General features: G+C 48.6%; 2 protein-coding genes across 2 annotated transcripts in view; one reads left to right on the top strand and one right to left on the bottom strand.

The window, feature by feature from the left end:
- Positions 1 to 3,572: 3,572 nt before the first annotated feature.
- Positions 3,573 to 11,624, bottom strand: LSM3 (LSM3 homolog, U6 small nuclear RNA and mRNA degradation associated). Its single transcript, XM_079122560.1, has 4 exons — positions 11,505 to 11,624; positions 9,423 to 9,533; positions 7,272 to 7,367; positions 3,573 to 3,774 (listed from the first exon to the last, which is right to left on the bottom strand). The coding sequence occupies exons 1-4, from the start codon at positions 11,523 to 11,525 to the stop codon at positions 3,694 to 3,696; spliced, it is 309 nt and encodes a 102-aa protein (XP_078978686.1). The 5' UTR covers positions 11,526 to 11,624; the 3' UTR covers positions 3,573 to 3,693.
- Positions 11,625 to 11,735: 111 nt separating this feature from the next.
- XPC (XPC complex subunit, DNA damage recognition and repair factor) overlaps positions 11,736 to 24,131 on the top strand; it is a 28,908-nt gene continuing 16,512 nt past the window's right edge. Inside the window, exons 1-4 of the mRNA XM_079122528.1 lie at positions 11,736 to 11,929; positions 18,592 to 18,790; positions 21,403 to 21,518; positions 23,310 to 23,433. Of these exons, the coding sequence (XP_078978654.1) occupies positions 11,830 to 11,929; positions 18,592 to 18,790; positions 21,403 to 21,518; positions 23,310 to 23,433 (539 nt within the window). The 5' untranslated portion in view covers positions 11,736 to 11,829. The remainder of the gene's footprint in view (positions 11,930 to 18,591; positions 18,791 to 21,402; positions 21,519 to 23,309; positions 23,434 to 24,131) is intronic.

The raw sequence follows: 24,131 nt of genomic DNA, 5'->3' as shown, positions 1-24,131 counted from the left end.
CCCCCAATTGTGTGTTAGCATCTGCATGTCAGAGAAAACATTCAGCCTTTGGTTTTTTGGAATTGGCTTATTTTTGCTTAGCAACATAGTCTCTAGTTCCATCCATTTACCTGCAAATGCTATAATTTCATTCTTCTTTATGGTTGTGTAATATTCCATTGTAACATATTTTAGATAGCTGTTTACAGTTTGGGTTTCAGAGGAACCTGCATCGAAGAGTCCTGAGATGCTGGGTTCGTGACTGTGTATTGCTCGTCTGGCTGATATCTATTCTGCTGCACCGTTTCAGGGTTTAAAGTCTTTGCTGCAGACAGACAGACCCTTCTGATGAACACAGCAATGTCAGCTACTATTGCACAAGCTTGCTGGGCAAAGTACTTAATTTATGATATCTTGCTGAAAAAAAAGAGTATCCAGCGAACCGAAATGACTGATGTAAACCCCACCTCAGAGCAGGCTGCCCACATAACCACCTTCTCCTTTTCCCTTCTGGTCTCATTCAGCCTGTTTGCTCTTCTGCCCTGTCAACACCACTGCTGTTCTCCACAGCATCTTGTGTCTTAGACAAAAGTCCCGATATGTCAGTGACACCTCTTCTTTGGGACCTATTCTGTGCCCATTTTCCTTTCCCGTCATTATTTTGCTTGAGGAATGATCAAAAGCGGGAGATAGTCTTCCTTAGGAAGTTCTTCTTACAGGAAAAGAAGTGTGTGTGGGAATCTAGTGAAAATCAAAGATCAGTAGAGCAAAGGGAGGGGGGAGTGACATTGGCCAGATGATAGTGTCACATCGTGTGCATGTACGAACATGTAACAGGAAATCCCACCATCACATACAACCGTAATGCACCCATAAAAGTAAATAAAAAAGAAAGTTCTTTTTACCATGTCTGTATATTGAAGTCTTCATACTCTTTGCTCTTTTTATCACGGCCATGGGAGAATCTGAGTTGATCTGATGTCTGAATAAGACCTGGGCAGTGTTTTCTCATGTTTACTAAGTATACTTGTTTAATTTGGATATCTTCTTTTTGCATTTGAAGAAGACAGGTGTCCACTGGGAGAAGGAGCCAGGGCGGCCAGCGTCGGCACTGGAATCGATGGCCGCAGGCCCGCGGTCAGGGTCAGACTCTCTCACTGGTGATCCCCAGGTTGTGTCACGAAAGTGAGAGGTTGTTCTGGTCTCAGCGCTGTTGGGATTTCCTAGTTGTCGTAGACGTACGCACAACGCGACCTCCTGTCTGTAGACCAAGCTCACACTGAATCCTGTCCTTCAAATAGCAGCTCTGCCATCTGTTGATCACTGCTGTGCACGTCTCACCCCTTCTCTCCACAGTTCTGTTTACTGTGACAATGGCTTTGGACTCTTGCTGCCACACCATGAGTCTGAAGTGCGACGCGTGTTGGGAAGTGGACGTGTGTTCAGTGGGGACAGCTCTGCCTCCTGTCAGCTGACCCTGACACCCTTTTCAGTGTTTTGCAGTTCTAACATGACTGTGATCATGTGGGCTTCTTGTGTGTTTGTTTCTCACATTCTGAATTTCCCTGGTGCCCTGAATCCTCTACTCTGGGCTGCAGCGCACAGGAGGTGGGTGGGGCATTGACGCTGCCACGGGCACCCCTGTGCCAACCACCTGCCCGTAAGTATCTTTCACAGAACCACCAAGACAGTGATCCAGATGTGGCATCTGCTGGTGAGACTTCCAAAGGTACACGACGTCGCCAGAAGACTCCCCTCAAGGTATGTGATAACATGTAGAAACCACCAGTCACCAGCTCCAGTGACATGGCCACCCAGCTGATGGCTGGGGCTCAGAGTGCGGTGCAGCTGCAGGAGCCCAAGGCATGGCCGCTAGGGGCCAGCACCGCTGCAGGCGTGGATAGCTGACCTCCATCCGGGGACCGTGGCAGGCCCTGCTTGAGCTGTATGGATCCTGTGGAGGACCCCCCAGCTCCACGAGGCTCCAAAGCTCACGCTGCCTCCCCTTCCTAGTTAACGGTGTCTGTTCTGCAGTTCATCTTTTCTCGTCCCTGTCCCCGAGTCCTAGCAGTTAGACGAGTGGGCATTTGTGTTGTGGTGTTGTGTGTAGAAAGGTCTCCACGTCAGATTTCCAGGTTCTGCATCTTAAAGACAAGTGTGAGCAAGTCTGTATGCGGTCAGTTCCAGAAAGACGACCAAGAATGGAGTGAGTGTCCAGAAACTAAGCAGGATACCAGGAACAGCAGCAGGCGCACAGCTGGAGAGGGCAGAACAGGGCCGAGCGCAGGGCCGGGGCTCGGCAGCCTGGCGGAGGTGAGGGTGGGGCTGACGGCCAGCCAGGGCCCGGTGTCAGCAGCCAACTGCCTGCTGCCGCTCATTAGTACCAGTGGTGACTTAAGCTCTTTTGTTTCTTTCTTTTTCTTTTTTTTTTTTTTGTGGTGCTGGGGATTTGAACCCAGGGCCTTGTGCTTGTGAGGAAAGCACTCTACCAACTGAGCTATCTCCCCAGCCCACTTAAGCTCTTTTGAGTTTGTTTCTTTTTAAGGCTGCAGGGGAGATTCTGTGACGATCAGATGAATATGCACACAAAGTGCCTGTGGTTCAACAGAAGTGGCCACTCGTGTGTCAGTGTCATGCAGTTCCGCTCAGAACGGATCCAGAACGGCCACTTACTATTCCCAGAATTGCAGGTTCCACTTTCCCACAGTGAAAGGTCACCTCCTGGGACCAGTAAGGCCGCAGGACAGAGTGAGGGGTGCTGACGTGCAGGAGGTGTCTCCTGCCTGCTCAGCTCTTCTCACCCACTTGCAGGGACAGGTGCAGTGAATCATGGAAACGAAACCTTTTTGACAGGCACCTACTGAAAGCCTCTCTTGCCATGGCTGAAACCGAGCCTCCCGACCAGGGTGTGTGATAATGGACTAGCAAACGCACGTTCCGCACGTTTCCTGACAGGTCACCCACAGATGCGGTTTTCTGACTTTCGGAATAGAACCACTGTCTTGCAGCACGTCGGGTGTCAGTGCCCTGACGGGTAGTTGTAGAGATCGTAGCAAGCACACGCTCGCTCTTGAACCTCTGTGCATGAAGTGCTAGAAATCAACCTAGCCGTGCTCTCAGCCTCTGCCTTACTGTGTCGCTGACGATCCAGGAGTGGAAAATGGTCCGCCCCAGTGTAGTGCTGGCAGCAGATGCCACGCTGTCCTGTGGGCATGTCAGCACTTACTGACATGCCCAGGAGCCCCACTGGCATCTGACAGAGCCACAAGCGTATGATCTGGGTACCCGCCGTCCTGCCGCGGTCGGCAAGACGAAGGCAGGCCACGCTGACAGCTGCAGCTCCTGCTGCTCAGGTCGGGCCTCGACACAGCAGACGCGCCCGCCGTGAACCAGGACACCACTTAAAAGAACTCACCAGACAGGAGGCCGCGTGGGAAAAGAAACCCAAAAGCAAACATCACATTTAATTTAAAGAGAAAAAACATCACGACTTGTCTGCAAGAACAATGGACGAAACTAACTTGAGAAAGAAGGGGCGTCTGGGAAGGACTGGAGGCCGAATCGTGAGTTATGTACAGACCCACTCCTCCGGGCGGGGGATCCTCGGCCATTCCTCAGCGTCAGGCGCACAGGCTCCGCTTCTGAAGGTCTGGTGCATTTTAAAGGGCAGCTGAATAAAGCCTCCTATTTTCTACGCGGGATCGATTCTTGATTTCAGCCGACTCGCAGTGGAGGGGCCACGAGCACGACCCCATCTCCCCGGACGAAGAGCATCGGAATATTCCGCTTGGTTGACTGGAAGAGAGCGAAACCAGACCGAACCAAACCACGCTTAGTAATATCATTGCAGTGACATAAATGTATCATTTATGCTATATTTAAAAACATTAAATATTAATATTGAATAATACAAGCATTGTTTTGAGGAAAAATGAAAAAGGATTCTTCACAATGTAAAAACATTGGAGCAAAGAACAACCATCTTTTTAGCACAAAGAACCCATCTACTCACTTTCCTTGGGTGTCACCACTTGTGGCAGGCTGGTGCCAGCTCCTGCGCCCACTCTCCTCCTGGGCACAGCTAGACTGAGACTCCTCCTGCCCCCTCGCAAGCAGACCTAGTGCTGGAGTTTCAGCCACTGGGAAGTGAACAGGGCTCATCCAGACGGACCTGCAACCCTCTCACAAGGCCCGTCTGTGGCTGTTCCCCTCCTGCTAGGTGGACTGGGCGATGCTGAAGCACCAAGCACCGCACCAAGCACCGAGTCCCTGAGTTACCATCTGAAAGAAGGCTGCATGCGAAAGCCCACTTGGGGCTGTCGCAGGGTGGGAGGTGGGCTAAGCTATGGTGGGGCACAGGTACACAATGGACGCCTTAAGGCCTCAGCTTACTGCTCAGGCCTCCGGCGGGCAGGAGACACAGAATGTCTGGAATCTTTATCGTGCCTTGGCCAAATGTCAGGTGAAAGTTGGAAGGCAGCCTGGAGGCCTCGCATGCCTTCAGGCTCTGGGGACGAGGGTAGAAAAGGCCAAGGGCGTGTAGGGATTGCTGCCACAGCAGGCATCCAGCAGGCAGGCCAAGGAGACCCACCCAGAAGGAACCTGGCTGGTTTTGAAGCAGAGATGAGAAGGAACAGAATTCACAGGGTTAGAAAAGCTGAACAACAGACAGGAAAGTAAAGCTCTGATGAACAGGCCTAGGAGAGGCTCGGTTAAGCTCAGCCCCAGGCAAAGAACAGATTAAGGGTGTTGTCTTTCCACCGAACTCACTGAGGCCAGTGAGCAAGTCACGTGGGAGGTGCAGGGGACACCTGACCCCCACGGCTACCTGGCCTCTGGGCCTCTGGCTCTCCGGTAAGGGAGGGAGCTGCTAGCAGAGGGGGCAGCATCCTAAGAGCAACCCCGTGGAGAGCCCACTCATCAGGTCCACGGTCAACGTGCTGGACGGCCGGGAAAATGGACCGGGGCCAAGAGTCTGAGCCACAGTCAGCAGTCTGCACGTGAGGCCTTCTAGATGGGGAGCAACAGCAGAGCAAGGCCGACTGCCTTCGGCCTTCCTGTTAGCAAAGCAGGAGTAGCTCGATCACCCAGGAGTTCATATACGTTGTGGGAAAAACCCCACAAAATACCCACGGCCCCCATTGTTCAGGAATGTGGATTTCAACAGAGGAAAGAGCGAGATGCACATGGGCCCAGCGGAGAGGCCGTTCAGTCTGGTTCCCTATCTTGAACAGAGAGCAAAGCATCTTCTCTCACCCACTGACTGCCCTTTAACACTTTCCCCAGTAAATCCTGACAACCAGGGAGCAGCTCCTTGGCGGAGCAGGCTCTGCTGACTCTGCAGCTGCGCCTGGAAGCAGGAGCAGCCGGCCTCTGAAGGCAGCAGTGGCACACCTTCATGGAGGCTGGTGACACAGATGGTGATTGGCACTCCGTCCAGAGAGGCACACGTGTGCACCCGTGCGCAACAGCTCCCGCAGCTTCAGGAGCAGCGCTGTGCTGAGCAGGTTAGTAGGAATGACAGAGGTGTCCCACTGTCACTGCAAACCTGGAGCGAGGGGGGAGGTGCCCTCAGAATGCACACCGTCCAAGAGTCACCTCTGTCACAAGCAGAAGTCAACAAGAGCAATAGAGTGTTTGCCAAGAGTCCGCTGCTGTGGTGAAATTCTTATGTTAATAATGTTACACAAGAAAAGCAGAATGTGAAACGATAGATTCCATATTTTATCACATTTGAGAAACAATCTGTAAATTTTGGATGAACTAAAGAAGGAAAAATGCTGCCAATTAAACTGATAGTATTTTTTCTTATCATCTCAGTTATAAGAAGCAACCAGATTTTAGAAATGCTGAAGTCTAAGAAAAAGAAAGTGTACTGTAAAATTGGAACACTATAATTGTACCCGTGATAAAAACGGATGAAAAAATGTAAAAAAATCCACAAAGATAATAGTTACTAAATGATACCTTTGGTAGAAAAAACATAGATGCACTTAGACACAGAAAGAATGAACAGTGACAAGAGTCAGGAGTGATTGGAGAGGAGGAAAGCTAGGATAAGCAGAACTATGAAGACCCACAAAGGCAAACGCTTGAACAGCCAGTAGTCGCCCGCCACTAACCTGAAGGCTTTTTGTGTGACCGTCAACAAATCCTCCACAGCCCTATGAAGCAGGCACCACTGTTACCCCTGCCTAACAGGGGTAACAGTTACGTTAGGCACTTTGGCTCAGTTATATAATTGCTAAATGGGGGAGTCAAGACTTGAACCCAGGCTGTTCTGAAATCTAAGCCCACTACTTTTAACTATGATGGTCTAGCAGGGCCAGAGACTGGCTATGTAATATTTAAAGACTTTTTTTTGAGGAGATATTAACAAATGTGATTGGTAAAATATTGACGAACAAAATGTGCCATTTTTTGGAAGATGTGCATAACTTGCTGAACTGGTAATTAATAAGTGACAATATTTAATGTTACCAAATCCTGCATCTTACCAAAGACTTATTTAAAGTGCAAGGCAGATCAACACATTTTCATGCTATAAGAATATAAAAAAGCTGATGGACATGGTTTCAGATGCCACACTGCAGTTAACCTTGAGTTTGGGTACAGCACCAATAGCAGGTATATGTGAAAACACACACTTCCCGTTCCAACTGCCTGTCTGTGTGGCCAGATCTTCCTTAACTACATAGATCATAGAAGGTGAAATGCAGGAAAAAAGGCATGCAGATCTGTCATCCCTCAAGTCAGGCCTGAAAGAGATTTGCAAAATTGCAAAGCAAACGCACATCACTAAAAACTGTTTTAGAAAGCAGTCACTGTTCACAACCTTGTCACGCATGCTAACAGTGTGGCAGGTGTCCATTTCTAAACGAATGATCACGTTTCGACGTTCTCATTTTCAGTTTCTGGTGTGTTAGGTATTGCTAGGTCAAATCCACAGGACAGGGAGGAACAGCATTCTGCATGCCAGCTCTACGCAGCCCTCAGGCAGCACCCTGCCGTGTGGCCACAACTCCGGCAGTCCTGCTAGGTAAAGGGTAGCATTCCTGCGAGAAGCCTGCCTGGTTACTGCTCTTGCCCAAGGGAGTCCAGATAGGAAGTGGCCAAGTCCATAGCGGAAACCAGATATGCCTGACCTCAAAGCACTTGCTTTTAATTGCTACACTCTATCAAGTCCATAAGTAGGTATCAAAACATGACAGGCTTCCCATAAACACATTAAGCTCTCGCTTATTGAGAACAAGCGACACATTCAAGGCAAGGAACAGAATTGGACGCCTTACTTTATATATCTCTTCGTAAGTCTCTTCATCGATTTCTATAGTCGTCACGGTTTCTTCCACATCGCCCAGGATCATGTTCAAGTGTTGATCATAAGCCTGAAGTGGGAGGGCACAGTCACAAAAACGCACCGATCCAGTTAAACAACCAGAGGGCTCACGGCATGCGTTTAACGCGTGTACCATGATCTTGCACCTGCAGGTAACAAATAACCGTGCTGTGCTGGAATACTGGTCTTCACAAATCACCTACAGTGACAACTTAATCGACCTAATAAAACAACACTGTTTGTAGCATTTAGTAAAAATGCATTTACTAAAAATTACTTGAAATGATTTTTAAGTATCCTCTCTGTTTAGCCACAGCACTCATATCATGTGATTATGAAAAATAGCACATTTATCACTTGTCTGGACACTTGTTTCAATTCTGCTTGTAACACAGTGACAAGAAAGAAATAGTAAATGAGATTCTTCCAGTGCTAAGATGATGGCACTCGGTTTTCTAAAGGCGCAGGACACTGTCAGGAGACCCTCCTGTCCTGGGACAGAACAGACACAAGGGTGAAGTAGGTACGGCAACCTCTCCAGTCCTGGAACGTGGGCGGCACCTGTGGGCTGAGTAAATACTGTCACTGAGACACTCAGCGCAACCTGCAGAGTGCACGCCTTCTGCCAAACGGTGAAGCTCCTGGCCCTTGTTCAGAATCTACTAACTGAGCTCACATCAAAACGAACACAGGTCACACGCCCAGTGGGGAACTGCTGGGCAGGGAACACGAACGAGCAAAATATATAGTGGAGGAGTGGAAAACCAAGCTGGGGCCCCAGCGAGGGGCCATCGAGACTGCAGGGAACTGAGGAATCCCTGAGGGCTAAGTCACGTTTCTGTCGTGGGGTGTCTCTCCAGGGACAGACCCATGTCATTAAACTCCACTCTATTTTTCTCCCCCAAATTGACAACCTTTCATTTCTCAGAGTTCCTCTCCCCTCAGGCTAGCTGTGGGTTAAAACTACTCTGTCCCTAGGTCCCTGTCTCCCTTCCAGCCCCATAGGAAGGTATGGTCACAGTGCTCAAGAGTGGGGCTGAGGTGGCACTGCCTGGATTCATATTCTGGCTGTCTTATTGGCTGTGTCACCTCAAGCACCTTCATCTTTCTGAGTCTGAACTTCCTCAAGTACAAGGCAGGCATAATTAGTGGTATCTGTTAGTGGTTTCACAGGGTTGTGACTAAATGAGATATCACATACCTGACGCATGGTTAATGCTCAGTAAATGTTAGCACTTTTTAATCAGTTTAGGGTAGAGCAACAGGGATGAGAACAGCACGGTTAGAAAAGTAACAAGTCATCAAGGAGAAGGAAAATCTCAGTGCACTCTATGAACAAGTAGGATTACTTCAAGGGGCCAATTCTACAGGAATAATTGCACATATGCTCAAAGAAATGTGCATTATTTATAGTACCAAGAAACAGAAGATAATCTAGATGTCACTATTATATATGTAAAATCACCATTATAGGTACTAGCCCTCATTTATACAGGACTAGTAGGTCCTCCGTAATGTAAACAGAGGATGGGGCTGGGTTGTGGCTCAGTGATAGAGCACTTGCCTAGCATGGGTGAGGCACTGGGTTGGATCCTCAGCACCACATAAAAAACTAAAAAAAACTGCAACTAAAAAAATATTTTAAAAGGAGATTTATATGCATTCATAATCAATGGTTTCCAAGAAAGCTGAAATCAAAAAGGTGCTGAAAAATATGGATAGCAGGATTCCATGTTTTTAGAGGTGGTGCAAATATATGCATATAGACACAAATGTGTGTGTGACAGAAAATACTCAAAAGGCCTGAATGAGTATATATATATATATATGCCTATGTTCAAGTAAATATGGAGGATAAATTTATTTACAAATAAAGTGAAAAATGAGGGGGATGAGAATGAACTATAACAAACAGTCCTGTTGAGAAAAAAAATGCTAAATTTATGAGTAAAGCATAGTTGAATTGGGTTTATAGAAACAGGAGCGACTTTCTACCCCCTTTTTCTTCTGCATTTCAAAATACTCTCTCACATCGGACAGGAGTGAGGGCAGGACAGAGTGGCAAGGAAGCAACCTGACTGCAAGGTGACCTGATGTTTCTTACGTGTAATCTGCCGCGAAGCTCCCGGTCATTTCTCATCTTCACGTAAATGCGCTCATCCAGGCTGAGCCTGATGAGATCCAGGGGCTCCTCGACAGTATTGGTAGTCTGTTGCTGATTAAAAAAAACAGGCTTAGTCATGTGATAGGAGAGGTGATACAGCCTTTCAATCACTGTGCTCTGCTGTGACACGGTGGGCAAGTGACTTGACCCCTCTGTGCCTCAGTCTTCTAATGTGTAAAATAGGAAAACAACAGTGTCTACCTGTACTGCTGTTGTGAGCTCAAATGGTACACATGAAGGTTCAGCATGGTGCTCTTGTATGATAGCTGGTACATAAATGAGAGTTAAGCCACACACGTTCCGCAAAACGAGCCTGATCTTGTTTCCCTGGTATCCAGGGGCTTTATTCTTCTCTTAGATAGCATTTAAAACACTCATGTGATGTCTATGTGGATTCCACTCAGAATGCTAAGCAGAGGTGACGATTTAAGGGAAGATCATGAAGTGCGCACAGGGCAGGTTGAATTTGTGATGCCAACTGGCCAGCAGGTTGCATGGACTTAGTGGCCAGTATAGAAAGTCATTGACTGAAAGCACCAGCTTTGGAGTCAGGCAGTCTGGGTCCAACTCCTGACTCTCATCTGAGACTTGTGAACTTGGATTACAAATCCTGCCACCACGACTCTCAGATTCCTCAGTTGAAAAATGAGGAAGCCATAACCTTCCTTCAGGGTTCTTATGAGGACTAAATGACCCAATACCTGGTAAACGGAAAATAAATGTTTTTCCATGATTACTGTTAAAGAACTATTCAACGAAGTTTCAGAGGTGAGGGCTCGCGTGACTTCAGGTCATCCTCATGGAAGGGATGGCTGCAGCCACTAAGAGGGTAAGAGTATTCTAGAAGAGCAGCCTCAGCAAGTACATGAAGCTGGTGGACAAAGGTGACTGAAGGTTACAGGCCCTACTACATCGTCAAAAGGCTAGATGAGAGAGGGAAGAAAAATCCTGACATCAACTGCTGTGCCCCCCCCCCCCACCTCAGTTCAACAGTTAAGGGCTAGTTAACCAGCTGTGGATCACAGTGATGCAGAATCCAGTCCCGCCCTGAAGGAGCTTATTCTAGTGTGGAGAGATGCACATAAATAAATAATGAAGAAACCATAAAAATATGCATATGACAATCCTGCTACCTCAGTCTAGGATGCCCACTGTCCACCCTGAGTCTCCAAGTGTCGCCTTTTCAGTGGCCTCCCTGACCATTTGGTTCATTCGCTCAATATCTGTTGAGGCTTCCAGCACTGTTCAGGAAAGGAGAGGGATCAAAAGAGATCCCGTCTTACGGGCTTGCGCTCTAGTGATGGGGGATACACACTAAACGAAGACGCTCACATTTAACATGCAACACATGCTCCAAAGAAAAGGTGCCAAGATGGCCAGGAAATCCTGTTTCATGAGGCTGCGAACTCGGTGGACAGCTGAAGCAGGGGTGGCCTGATGCACAGGGACACCCGAGCAAGTAGGTGGAAAGCCCGTCCGACCATCCGCTCTTCGGTAGGCGTTTCTTGTCTCCACACCACGTCACAGTTCTTCTCTGCTTTTACCTGCCCTCCTCCAGGACACAAGCCCCAGGTGGGGAAGGGGATCACGCAGGTCCCTGGAAGGGTACCCGGCGCCGAGAGCAGGGTCGAGCCCTCCGTCCACGCCGAGGGCGTGCGGGGTTCCCGCGCTCGGTACTGGCAGTGACGCCTGCCTTTGTGGTCACGCTTCCCGTCGGCATCCCGACGGTTCCCTCAGCCAGGCAGGGACGACCGTTCCCGCTCTACTGACGGGTGGAGAGGGAGGAGGTGGCCAGCGTGACGAGTAACCTGTGGGGCGGGCTTGTCGGGGGTCTGCGGCACAATCAGGAAGGGGCGCGATACCTGAAGGAACAGATTAGGCAGTGGTGACCCCGAAAGAGGAAGCACGGCAGGCCACTTTCCCGCGAGCTTGGAGAAGGCAGCCCTGACACGCGAGGCCGAGCAGGGCCGGGGCTGGAAGTGGGGAAGTCGTTTTGGAGTCAGGTCCTTAGAAATCACTTACCTGGTCCACGTCGTCCGCCATGTTTCAAACCCTGCGCCCTTTCCGCCTCTCGCGAGAAGACGCGAGCGTCTGCGGGTCAGGAGAACCGGAAGCGCGATGACGCAATGCGCCGGAAGTAGTGATGATTATGTTTCGTCCCGTCCAGCCTCCGAGAGTTTGTATTGGCCGTTTGGAGCTGGGGCGGAGCTTCCTTCTGAGGGGGAGCTTGGCCCGCGACGATGGGGTGCGGCCTGGCGTCGCCCCGCCCGGGGGCGGGCGGGCTCCGCGCTCGGCTGTTTTTGGAGCGCCACTGCGTCACGCGCGAAGGGAGTTTTGCCCGGGCAGCATGGCTCGCAAGCGCAGGGCGAGAGGGGAGCCGCGGGGACGCGAACCGCGCGGCCGGAGTGCCAAGGGCAAGACCGCGGCCCCGCGTGAGGAGGAGGCGGGTGAGAGCGAGGCGGAGCCGGGCCCAGCAGGGAGATGCGGCCGGAGGGCGGAGGAAGCGCGGGCGCGGGCGGCGGAGGTGCGGGGCGGAAGCCGCCGAGCCCGTCCTGCGCTCGGGAGACGCAGTTGCGTGACTAAGCCGGGCGGGCCCTGGTGCCGCTGCCCGGGTCCCCGGCCACATGCCGGCCCCGGGCGCCCCCGCGAAGCCCCCGCCCGGGTCCCGTGACCCAGAGGATGAGGTCGAGCCTCCGGGCATTTGCTGAGGCCGGACGGGGACAGGCGGGCCAGGGCGTGGAGCGCAGTGCGGTGGTTGGTGCGGACTCCCGGGATCGCGGCCCCGACCGGACCTCCCGAGTGCGATCCGACCCCACGGCCCCGCCTGCCGGCCGGACGGGCCCCTGACTCGCGGGCAAAGCGCAGCTCTCGGTTTTTCCTGTTCAAACATGTGCTCTTCGTTTTTTTCCCATCTGAATAAACGAGCCCTTCACCCCCTTGTTACGGCGCCCTCCCGCCGCCTCCGCGCCGCCGGGGAGCTCCCTCCACCCGCGCCCCTCATTTCCGTGTCCGCGACCCCGCGCCGCTGTCCCGCCGAGTGAGTGCGGCCGCCTCTTTTCTGGCCTCCCCTCATCCCTCGGCACCGGGGTGCCCCACCTGGCCGCCCCAAAGACGTTAACAAGAGAAGTGAGGCTCGCTGCCGCCCAACCCTGGTCTCCACCTCCCTGATGAGGCCTGCGTGCCCCTACCTGATCTGGATGCCGTTCCCCCTTGTCTCCTACCACTCTCCCTTGCCAGGTATCCTCCTCGTTGGCGCTCGTTCTGTTGCCCACATATGCCAAGGTATTTGCCCTTTGATGTTTGAAACCTTTGCTGTTGATGTTCCTTTTGCCTAGAATATTCTCCCGGGGCTCTTGCTGAAACTCTTGGTCTTTCAGGTCTCAGACCCCCCATGAGCGTCCCACCAAAGGTGATCTTTCCGGGGCGCTTTCTACCATCGCACCCCAGTTGGTTGCTCTCCCACCCTCCTCCTCAGTCTGTCATGATCTTGTTAATTTTTGATTACCTATCTAGAAGTTAAGGTTCATGAAAGCGTGCCTCCCCCTACACCCCCCATCCTAATGTTCTCCCCAGCAGCCCCCCCAACATATACTCAATAAATTCTATAAATCTGTGCAAAATGTGTGTCATAGACAGGGTCTGAACCTTCTGGAATAACTGGGTAGAAGATTAGACTAAGTAACGCTTTCCTGCTTCTGTGAAATGAGATTATGTAATTCTGAACACATTCCGAATTCATCAACTGTTAGAATGTTGGCAGTCCATTAGGTTAATCAAATGGTAGGAAGTCCTAAACTTAGGAGGTGATTTACTCCATATTTAATAATACGGGTTTCATATTGTTCATGCAAATATTCATGCAGGTAACTTTTTTTTTTAAGTATCTGGCATATGCTGTACATCATCTGGGTGACACAGAAGATAGAGATGTCTTGGAGGAACTTAGAATACTGTTGACATAACATGCCTATAAAATATTCAAGGAATAGCATCTTAAATATCATGAGAGAAGGTGCAAGCCTTTTTCACTTCCAAAGGAGTAATCAAGTTTGACCCTAGACTGGGAGATACTCTGTGAAGGGTTGGAGTTGTCTGGTGTGCCCCTCTCAGGCTGGTTTCTCTTTCAGCCAGGGGCCGTGAAAGAGAGTGGGTGTTGCCCTCAGACTGTGTGCTGGGCATGTAGCAGTTCAGAAAGTTGAAGTTTTAATCTGATGAAAATGCTTCCCACCTGTGTAGCGTTTCTCCCAGCTCAGTACTTCACCTGGGCACCAGTGTTGGGTAGGTCCAGCGCTTAGTAGTTGTGTGCACTTGGGGGAGTTATTGGGGACAAATGATTTAGCCCTTGGGGACCTCCTTTGTGAAACAAAACTCCCCTGCAGGGTGCCTGTGAGCTCAGCGAGGTAGCCTTTGGTCTGTTCCCACGTGGGGTATCAGTTGGACTAGCTCAGCATCTAGGCGAAGGCTGGGAGGGATGCACTCCAGTTTAACTCATAAACCGTGACACCCAGAGGCTTAGCAGTATGTTTCCAAGGCAACCTGCAGGGTTGTGGTTGGGTTGTGGAGCACAGACTTTGTAGTCGTGGTTTAGATGCAGGTGACAAAAATTTGGGGGCTGTTCAGTGTCATTTCTAACACTATACCAGTGTAGATTTTTTAAAATCTCATTCTGTGATTTAATTTTTTTTAAAAATAGGGTTGGAAGTATAGCTTAGTGGTGAAGACTTGCCTAGCTTGCACAAGGCCCTGGGTTCAATCTCCAGTCTCATTAAAAAAAAAAAAAGTTTTTTCTATAATGAACATGTAGTAATTTTATAGTCAGGAAAGAAAAAAAAAAATCAATGCTTTCTTTAGAGTTGAAAACTTCTGTTGGGCTGGGGATATAGCTCAGTTTGGAGAGTGCTCGCCTTGTATGCACAAGACCCTGGGTTCAATCCCCAGCACCACCAAAAAAAAAAAAAAAAAAAAAAGTAACTTACAAATAATTAAAAAAATTCTATTAATATTTCTAACATTTTTAAAACTTCTTTTGTTGACATTTTACTAATGATACCATCCAATAATGTCCCAATCTTTTCTCCCTGTGAAGACACCTTATAATAATCTTTTTTTAAAAAATATTTTTATTAGTTGTTGAAAGATCTTTGTTTTATTTATTCCTGTGTGGTGCTGAGAATTGAACTCAGTGCCTCACACATGCTAGGCAAGCACTCTACCACTGATCTACAATTGTAGCCCTTTATATATCTTTTTGACTTCAGAAATATTCGTTATTTCAGGAAGATGTTTCAGAGAAATCTGGTGACCTTCTGCTTGAGCTGTTACGTATTTTTGATTTACTTGTTTTTCTTCTTCAGTGTGCACAATTAAAATTGAAATATGTTCTGCTGAGATACCAAAGTTTTTTGGCGCTTCTGTGCACGCAGATGCAGGTGATGCTCAGTTGCTTTGGACAGTTAGGAACAAGGTGGTCTTCCACATTGCTTTCTTGTCGCTCTGAAGCCCCCTGTGCTTCCTTCATAGTGCTCTATTTTGATGCCTTTATTGATCTAACTCATTCATTCCTCTGACAACTCTTTATTGAGCACCTACTACCTGCAGACCCTGTTTTCCGTGCTGGGATTATAGCAGTGAACAAGGCAGACAAAATCTGTGTTGTTATGGTGCTGAAAATGTGGGGAGGGTGAGGTGGACAGGAACAAGATTGGAATCACCCATTCTCCAGTTCACATGGTGGTGGAGCTATGACGAAATCGAGGCAAGTCATTACGTTAATAACCTGTCCTGGGTGTGTGTGTGTGTGTGTGTGTATGCGCACACGTGTGTGTGTAGGAGGCAGCTACATCAGAATCCGTGGTCAGGGAAGGCTTCTGAGGAGGTGACGTTTTGAGCCAATTACTGAACCTGATTATGAGCCACTGGGGAGAGTGTTCTAGGTGGAAGGAAGGGTAAGCTGATAATCGAGGAGGGAGGGCGCCTGGCCAGTTGGCTAGACACAGCATTGAAGGGGCGAGTGGGGCATATCGAGGTGGGAGAAGTGACAGCGTCCTCAGCTTGGAAATCAAGCCGAGGAGTTTGAATTCTGTTCTGAGCGTGTATATGAGCTGTGATTCGTAAGCTAGGAGGTTTATGCACAGAGTTCTTTTTTTAAAAAAAATTTTGTAAATCTCTCTTCAACATGAATTTTCTTTGAACCCTCCACGGCAGATGCTTCCTTTTCCTGCATTAGACTCAGGGTGTTCGTAGCAAATCTCAGCAGTTGACCAGGCAAACGACCGTGGTGATTTCTGTACTACTGAAAGAACAGCACTGAGCTCACGGAGGCTGGTTAGGCAGGTTTTTGTACCCAGGATTGACCCAAGGGTGCTCAGCCACTGAGCCACATCCCTGGCCCTTTTTATATTTTATTTACAGACAGATTTTTTTTCAGTAAGTGTTGGCAGTTTTTATTTTGATTATATAAAAAAATAATAGGGTGTTGCTGAGTTGCTTAGGGCCTTGCTGAGTTGCTGAGGCTGGCTTCGAACTCATGATCCTCCTGCCTTAGCCTCCTGAGCTGCTGGGATTACAGGTGTGCACTGCCATGCCTGGCAGACAGCTCTTGAGCATGGAAAGTGATGAAAAATAGCCTCCTGATGTGTGGGGACCAAAAAACTAACTAACCAACCAACCAAATAATCACAGCAAAGAATAAAGGAAAAAAAAAGAAAACCTCATTTATATTTCTGTCATTCAGAAACTACCACTAAATAATGGACCATTTCCTTCTAGTCTGTTCTTTTTTCACACATACGAGAAAGCATACTGTAAAAACAACTTTGAATGCTTAATATTATGTCATTTCATGTCATTTTTTTTATCTTAATAGATGACCAAATAATATTTCTTTGTGTGACTGAATTTACTTAATGATTCTCCTATGATTGGATACTCAGATTTTGAAAAATGTTTATGGATACTATGAGTCATGATACAGTGAACATCTTTTTAATTGGGTTTTATGTTTCTTTTTCTCTTAATTCTTTCTGCCTTCCCCAAATACAGAAATAGCAGCTGTGCCTTCTTAGCTACCAAATAAGTTTGGTGACACCTCTGTGTTTTTAGGTTAGTTGATATGAAATATTTTGTATATTTTTATTCATAGAGGGCTAAAGACCACATAACATAAGATGCAGAAATCTAGATTTTGAGGGCAGGCTACTCAAACCGTCAGACCATAAACCTTTATGGGCTGGGGTTGGGGCTCAGTGGTGGAGCGTTTGCCTGGCACGTGTGGGGCCCTGGGTTTGATCCTCAGCACCACATAGAAATAAATAAATAAAAATAAAGGTATTGTGTCCACCTACAGCTAAAAATAAAAAATAAACCTTTATGTATCCTCTGGTCTTAGAATAAGACATCTATTCTCAGATTTGAGTCATTGATTTTGAAATATTTCTTTTTTAAAGCGTTTGCTAAGTGTTTTTGATCATGACTCTATTCCAATGTTTAAAACTCGGGGAATGTGCAGATCCCTTTCATAAAACAGTGTAAAGACAGAACTGAGAACTGGGGTGTAGTTCAGTGGATGAGCACTTACCGTGCGTGCGTGAGGCCCTGGGTCCCATCCACACTGAAAAGAACAAAAAGGAAAAAGAAAAAGAAAGAAAAAAAAAAAAAAGGAAAGAAAGACAATCGAATCAATGATTCATGTAGCATTCAAACATCTCTCTCTCTAATGTGGACTTTATTTGAATTATGTTTTATTTACATCAAAAGGGAGAGTCCCTTAAACCCCATGCAAAAATACATTCTTGGAGAATATAAATACCTGTCTGAAGAGTCGGACAAACTATGAGTGAAAGGGGTGCATTCATTTTATATTTGAGGTTAATATTGCATTCCCTTTTAGGACCTTAGTAAAAGCTACAGTTTTTTTTTGTCCTTTTTTAATTTTACAAAATTAAATGAAGCAGAGTCCTAGGTGGAGGAAGATTTATTTATGTGAATATACTTGCAAAGTAGAAAAATAGTTTTCCTGGGCCACTTTATTTATCAGAGTATTAAAATTAATAATATCACATGTAAACAGGTAATATGTTTAGATAACCTGTCCAACTGAAATCGACAACTTATGAATTTTTAATATTTCCCTTTAACAGAATATCAACAATAATTATTTTAAGAAGATAATGGTATTCCCAATTCTGAAAAGCCTTCTTTTTGGGTTAGGAATGCCTAACCAGTGAAGTCTATGGAAGTATTTCAGAATCCGAAAAAAACGTGGTGTCTGACCACTTCCAGCGGGAGGGAGACACGCGCTGCACTGTCTCAGTCCAGCCCTAAGTTTGGCGAGGTGGTTGGTTCGAGAGTGCCGTCTACATTTGGTTGGAAAGGTTTTATTGCAGGATGTGTTTTGAGCAGAGTTTGGGCTAGTTATGCAGCAGGAACACAGGCTGACAGACCAGGCGGTGGAAAGACTTGGACGTGTGTGTGAACCTGAACTGTGTGTGTGAACTTGAACCGTGCGTGTGAACCTGAACCGTGCGTGTGAACCTGAACCGTGCGTGTGAACCTGAACCGTGCGTGTGAACCTGAACCGCGCCACTCCTGTGGATTCCCCTCCACACAGACCATGAGTCTTGGCAGGGCATGAATAAGCAAGGTGTCCATGAGTGGACTTGGGTGTTTTCCTTGCTGGAGGTCAGCCCAACTGTAAGCTCGGGCGTTTAGACGTCATTCGAGCCCTTCGATGGTTTCTGCCGTCTCCTGAGAAACAGAGTAAACGTCTGGGTGAGGGGTGGGGCTTAGCCAGGGCAGTGGTTCACCTGTCACCCCAGCAAGTCTGGAGGGCAGCTCTCAGGTCAACTTAGCCAGGCCCTGTCTCAAAAAATCCAAAGGAGGCAGCTCAGGTCAGACCGACCCTTGGCTTCCATGTCTGCTGCTGCAACACGGGACAGAAACAGGGACTGGGCCCAGGTGGACATGGGCTGGGAGCTGCCTGTCGCCCAGGCCCGGGTGGGTGAACCCTGGTGGAGCTGCGGTCGGGGGAGAGCTTCAGACCCTGTCCATAAGCCGCACTGTGTCCGCCTGTCCCGTTGTCCCTCACCTCTCGTTCTGCCTGGTCACCTAGGTGTCTCTGAAGATGAGAAACCGGAAGCCCCCAAGAAGAGCCTTGTCTCAAAAGTTTCACAAGGAAGGAAGAAGAGAGGCCGCAGTCCCCGGGGGGCCGTGGCAGATGGTCCCGCAAGGAAGAAAGTGGCCAAGGCGCCTGTCGGATCTGCAGACCTCATGGTGAAGGAGGAGGCCGTCAGCGACGGGGAAGATTCCAGGTGAGGTGACGGGAAGCCAGACCCAGTGTCCAAGGTTCCCCTCAGAGAAGCGGGGACGATGAAAACCACTCTGCTCTTGTCGCCAGGATCCAGGGAAAAGGACTCTTTAGAGTCTGGTGGACCAGGAATAGCTGGGGGCATCTTGGAGCAGGCGGCAGCTTGAGACTGAGATCCCAGCGAGGCAGCCACGCAGTGGCGGCCCAGCCACAGGGCCGGGTCTCCTGACTCCTGTCCGGCGCTCTTTGGGCTGCATGGAGCTGTGAGGGGCCTGCCCCGGGGCGTTCTCTGGAGCCATCTGTTGGGGTCCGTGCTGCCCCTGCCCAGCTGGACTTGTCCGCGTCTGTGCAGCACAGTCTTGTGCTGCTGCGGGCGACGGGCCTGCCTTTTCCTTCCACGTGGAATACTCTCTGGAGGTCAGGTCTGCGGCCACCTGCTCCAGGGTTCCCAGTGATTCCTGCCCCTTTCCTCCGCCTGTCTCCTGTCATGCTTCTGAAGAGCAGTGCATATCTGCCTGGTGTTACCGTTACTTGTGACCGGGCCACATGCTCAGGCTTACCGCCCCCGAGCTCTTAGAGGGCTGGGATCATCTGTGAGTCATTTTCACCGGCTCTGGAATCCAGGACTGGCTCTGGTCTGGCAGACATCGAGGTTTTTGCATGGTGAGCGCTCCTCTGAACACGTGGTAAACAGGGGACGTGAGCCTGGTTGACTGTCTGCCTCCTGAGGAAGTTGGTGGATGGTTAGAGGAAGAACAGAGGTGTAAGAGTTTCATCTGTTTTTTTTGGGTGCTGGGGATTGAACCCAGGGTAGAGTTTCATCTTTGCTTCAAGACTTTAGTTGTGGTGTTGACTTTTCCAGAGTCTAATCTGGGCATGGAGGGTAGTCCAGCAAAGGGCAGCAGTTTCAGGGACAGGGGAAAGCTTGCAGACTGGCACCATAGTTTATTTTTTCTGTTCCCTTTGTGAAGAATGCCTCTGAGCCAGCTATGGTGGCACATGCTGTAATCCCTGCAGCTCAGGAGGCTGAGGCAAGAGGATCTCAAGTTGGAGGCCAGCCTCAGCAACTAAGTGAGGCCCTAAGCAACTCAGTGAGGCTCTGTCTCTAAATAAAATATAAAAAATGGCTGAGAATGGCTCAGGGATTAAGCACCAGTATCAAAACAAAAACAAAAACAAAACAAAACAAACAAAAAAAAACTTGAGCTACTGCTTCCTAGGTGGCTCCCTTTGCTAGGTGGATCCCATTTCCAGAGATACCTGCATGGACCAGGAGGCCAGGAGGCTGCCAAGAAAAGCTCTGGGTCTCACCTGAGAGTCGACCGTGTTCAAACCCACGGTAGACAGACATTTCCACCATGTTTATTGTAAGGAAATTTATGTCAGTGTGGTGTTTGAAAAGACCATAGGCAGAATGGTGTGTGTGTCTTATTAGAACTGAAGACTGAGAAATGGTGATCTTAAATGTCTGTGCCAAAATCTTATTCTCACTTGATACCAAGTTTCATAGTTTGCACAAACTAAAAGTAACTCAGTATCTGAGCACATTTCTATATGAATGAGCACATTTCTATATGAATTTGCATATATAATTACATGTTTGCAAGCATTTAGTCTTGAATGATTGTTTTGCTAATTACATACAGGAATGTTGTAACAATCCAGAATTAGCAAAAGTATGTACTCATGTTCTCATTTATGGTGAAATTAGAGTTCTGCCAACTTTAATTTACTTACATCTTTTTTTTTTGTACCAAGGATTGAACTTAGGGGTGCTTAACCACTGAACCATGTCCTCAGCGTTTCTTATATTTTATTTAGAGAGAAGGTCTTGCTGAGTTGCTTAGGGCCTCACTAAGTTGCTGAGGCTGGCCTCCAACTTGCCATCCTCCTGCCTCAGCCTTTGGATTGCTGGAATGACAGGCGTGCACCACTGCGCCTGGCCCCTTACATCTTATTTCTTAAAAGTGGAGGGAAACCACTTCTGAGTTGCTTTCCAGGAGCATGAACAAGTGGGAATTCCCTCTTTCCTCTGCCCCGTGTATACACACAGATATTGCAAGTTTTCCTCCTGGAACTCGTGTTACTGTGCTGACTTCTTTCAGCCTCCCCCACCATTCCAAGGCACAGCTGCACTTTCCTTCAGAGCTCTGGGTTTTCCTGCACACAGGTTGTAGGTGAATAGGTTCTTTCTGCGTTGACAGCACATCAGGGTTAATGAGCCCACCAGAGTGCATCTTGAGAGTTTGAGACCCACGCTGACGGAGGACATGAGACTCAGCACTCAGTAGTCATCTTTACATGCACAGCTGCAACAATGGAAGGAGCTGTCTTTTGTTTTGTTTTGTTTTTGTACTGGGAATTGAACCCAGGGTGCTTAAGCACCGAGCCACATCCCTAGCTCTTTTTTGTATTTTATTTAGAGAGTTGCTCAGGGCCTTGCTTTTGCTGAGGCTGGCCTCCAACCTGTGATCCTCCTGCCGTAGTCTCCCAAGATGCTGGATGACAGGCGTGCTCCACCGTGCCTGGCAGGAGTTGTCTTTTAAAATCTATTTAGCCTGAACGTAACCCTCTAGTGTCTGAGCCGCCGCCTTCCTTCTTGTGGTCCTTACACAGGGACTTTTCAAGGGACTTCAAGAAGGCCCATCCAAAGAAAGAGGCTACCGTGAAGGGAAGCAGCAGTGAAGGAGAAGATGAGGAGGAGAGCGAGGAGGACTGGGAAGAGGTGGAAGGTAACGTCTTTCCTTGTCTTCAGAGCCGCCTGGTTCTCTTGGACACTCGTCACTTTGCAATCCTGTTGTTTTCTTTTAAATCCAATCAAACCAAAGACAAGGTTGCAGTTAGTAAGTTGCTGCCTTTTTTTTTTTTTTAACTAGGGGTTAAACCACCCAGGGGTGCTTAACCACTGAGCCACATCCCAGCCCTACTTTGTATTTATTTAGAGAGAGGGTCTCACTGAGTTGCTCAGGGCCTCCCACTGCCTTTTTTGAAGGGTCCCAGTCTCTTGTTTTAGAGAGTTGTGGTTTTGTCTGATGCACAGTATCTTGGGGTATTGTTAAACCGTGTCACTATGTAAATGTCATTAAGTCCCAAGACTTGATTGATTGAGTTTAAATTACCATTTTTAGTTTTTTGCAAGAATACTTACACAGGGCTGGGACTCCGTGGTGCAGCCTGTGTGAGGCACTGGGATTGATCCTTGGCCCCACGTAGAAGTAAATAAATAAATGAAACAAGGGTATTGTGTCCATCTACAACTAAAAAAAAAAAGAGTACTTACAGGTTAAGCTGCATACCTCAAATTGCGTCCTTTAAGAGGCACCTGTCAGGTCCTCCCTCTGCTTGTGCTGCTGAATTCAAGCTAGCTACACTGTCATGTCCTCTTGATGAGGCTCAGTGGTTTGTGGGACCGTTTTTGTATGTGGCACAAGGTTCTGTTCCAGCCTCACCTTTCCTTTCTTGCTCCAGACCTAAAACCAGCTTTTCCCTCCAAGTAGTCCCAGTGACCCTGCGTAGAGTCGGGTACAGAGAAACGCAGGTCTTGTAATTCAGTGTATTCATTGCCAGTTGGATGTCCTGGCTTCTAGGTTCAGAGCTTCTTTAAAGGTGCTTTTCCTTATGAAGGTCGCAGTGAGATCCAGCCCAGCAGATCCGGTTCATGTCAGTCAGGGTGTATAAGCTACGTGGTGGGTTAGGAGCTGTCGCTTAGCAGTTTCCAAGTGAGAGTGGAAGATGGATACCTAAGTAATGACTGGATACAGAGCAAATTGTGATCCATCTCATAGTACTCATAAAATGAGGTCTTTTTCCTTCTTTTAAAGAATAAGTACTAGGCCGGGATGTGTCTCAGTGGTAGAGTACTTGCCCAGCCTGTGGTAGGCCCTGGGTTCCATCCTTAGCATCAAAAGGGGGTACAATAAACAAACCAAAAAGCAAACCAGAAAAACAACTAAAACACAACCCCCTTTCTCAAAGAATAAGTATTTACTAAGACATACATGAGCTCTTAAAAGGAGGTTTTTGTTTTGTTTTGTTTTGTTTTTTTGTTATTAGGGACTGAACCCAGGGGTGCTTAACCACTGAGCCATATCCCCGGCCCTTTTTTATATTTTATTTAGAGACAGGGTCTCCCCGAGTTGCTTAAGGCCTCACTCAGTTGTTGAGAGTGGCCTCCAACTCACGATCCTCCTGCCTCATCCTTCAGAGCCGCTGGGATTCCAGGCATGTGACACTGTGCCCAGGGTGTGTTCTTAATTCAGCTCGCTGTCTCTGTGCTGTGTGTGTTTAGTTTTCTCATCTGAAGGTGAGAGACGCGTTGTTGCGTGGGTTAAATTAATAGAGAAATTAATAGATGAGATTAATAGATGTCAAAGACCCAGCCCAGTGACAGGTGTGTTTTAGGAACTCCAGGCGTGACAGGTATGGGGCTCCACGTCCACTCTCCACTTCTCCCTCCCAGAACCTTGATGTTGTTTGGTACAGTAGCTGTGATTATTATTGATTTAAAAAATCATTGTCGCCAGAACTTGGTGAGCCTGTGCCGGGTGACATGGGAGAGAGTTCGGCCTTCTCTGCGTCGGTTCTGCCTGCGAAGCCAGTGGAGATAGAGATCGAAACGCCGGAGCAGGCCAAAACCAGACAGAGAAGGTGAGAGCGAGGTGGGGGACACGTGCCGTGAGGGAGGCCTTCTGACAGGTTCCTCGGGAGCAGGGCTGAGTCTGGAGGAGGTCAGGGACCTAGGCGAGCGAACCCTGGGTTCACCTGCAGGACTGGAATGAGGACCCGTGGTGACCGTGGGGGCAGCTGATGCGAGACTCCTGAGTGCCACAGGCCGAGCAGGTGCATCTCCCGTTACTGTGGGGCCAGAGGCTCCAGGAGGCTGAGTGACATGTCAGGAGCCACTCGGCCAGTAAGCAGGGGGCCAGGATCTAAACCCCTGCCCCCGTTTCCACCACGCCCTGCGGCAGGACTCATCCTGTGCCCCAGGATCCCCGGGATCCCGCAGCCTCTGATGACTTGGGAAGACAGAACTGGTTCCTTGGTTGGCTGTCCCCCTGTCGAGGAGCAAAGAGTCAGGAAGGTTCTTGAGGGTCCCTGAGAGAGATCTGGCCTGACCAGTGTCGTCTGAACGACTGTCACGACCGTGTGACGTTTGCTCAGTTTCCCTGAGCGGGCGGCAAGTCAGAGCCAAGTATCCAAGTAGGAGACATTCAAGAAATGAAGCGACATGCAGCCCGGAGAAGAGCGGGGCATGGTGGCCAGTCCAGCTGGCTGGGGCCTGGACCTGACCACTAAGGAAGCTTCATTTAAGTGGGCAGGAAGACCGTGGGATTCAGAGGAAGGGA

Source organism: Sciurus vulgaris (genome assembly GCF_902686455.1).
Source record: "Sciurus vulgaris genome assembly, chromosome: 19".
Taxonomy (NCBI): Eukaryota; Metazoa; Chordata; class Mammalia; order Rodentia; family Sciuridae; genus Sciurus; species Sciurus vulgaris.
Note: the sequence above shows the minus strand (reverse complement) of the source record. Positions and strands in the feature narration are given on the sequence as shown.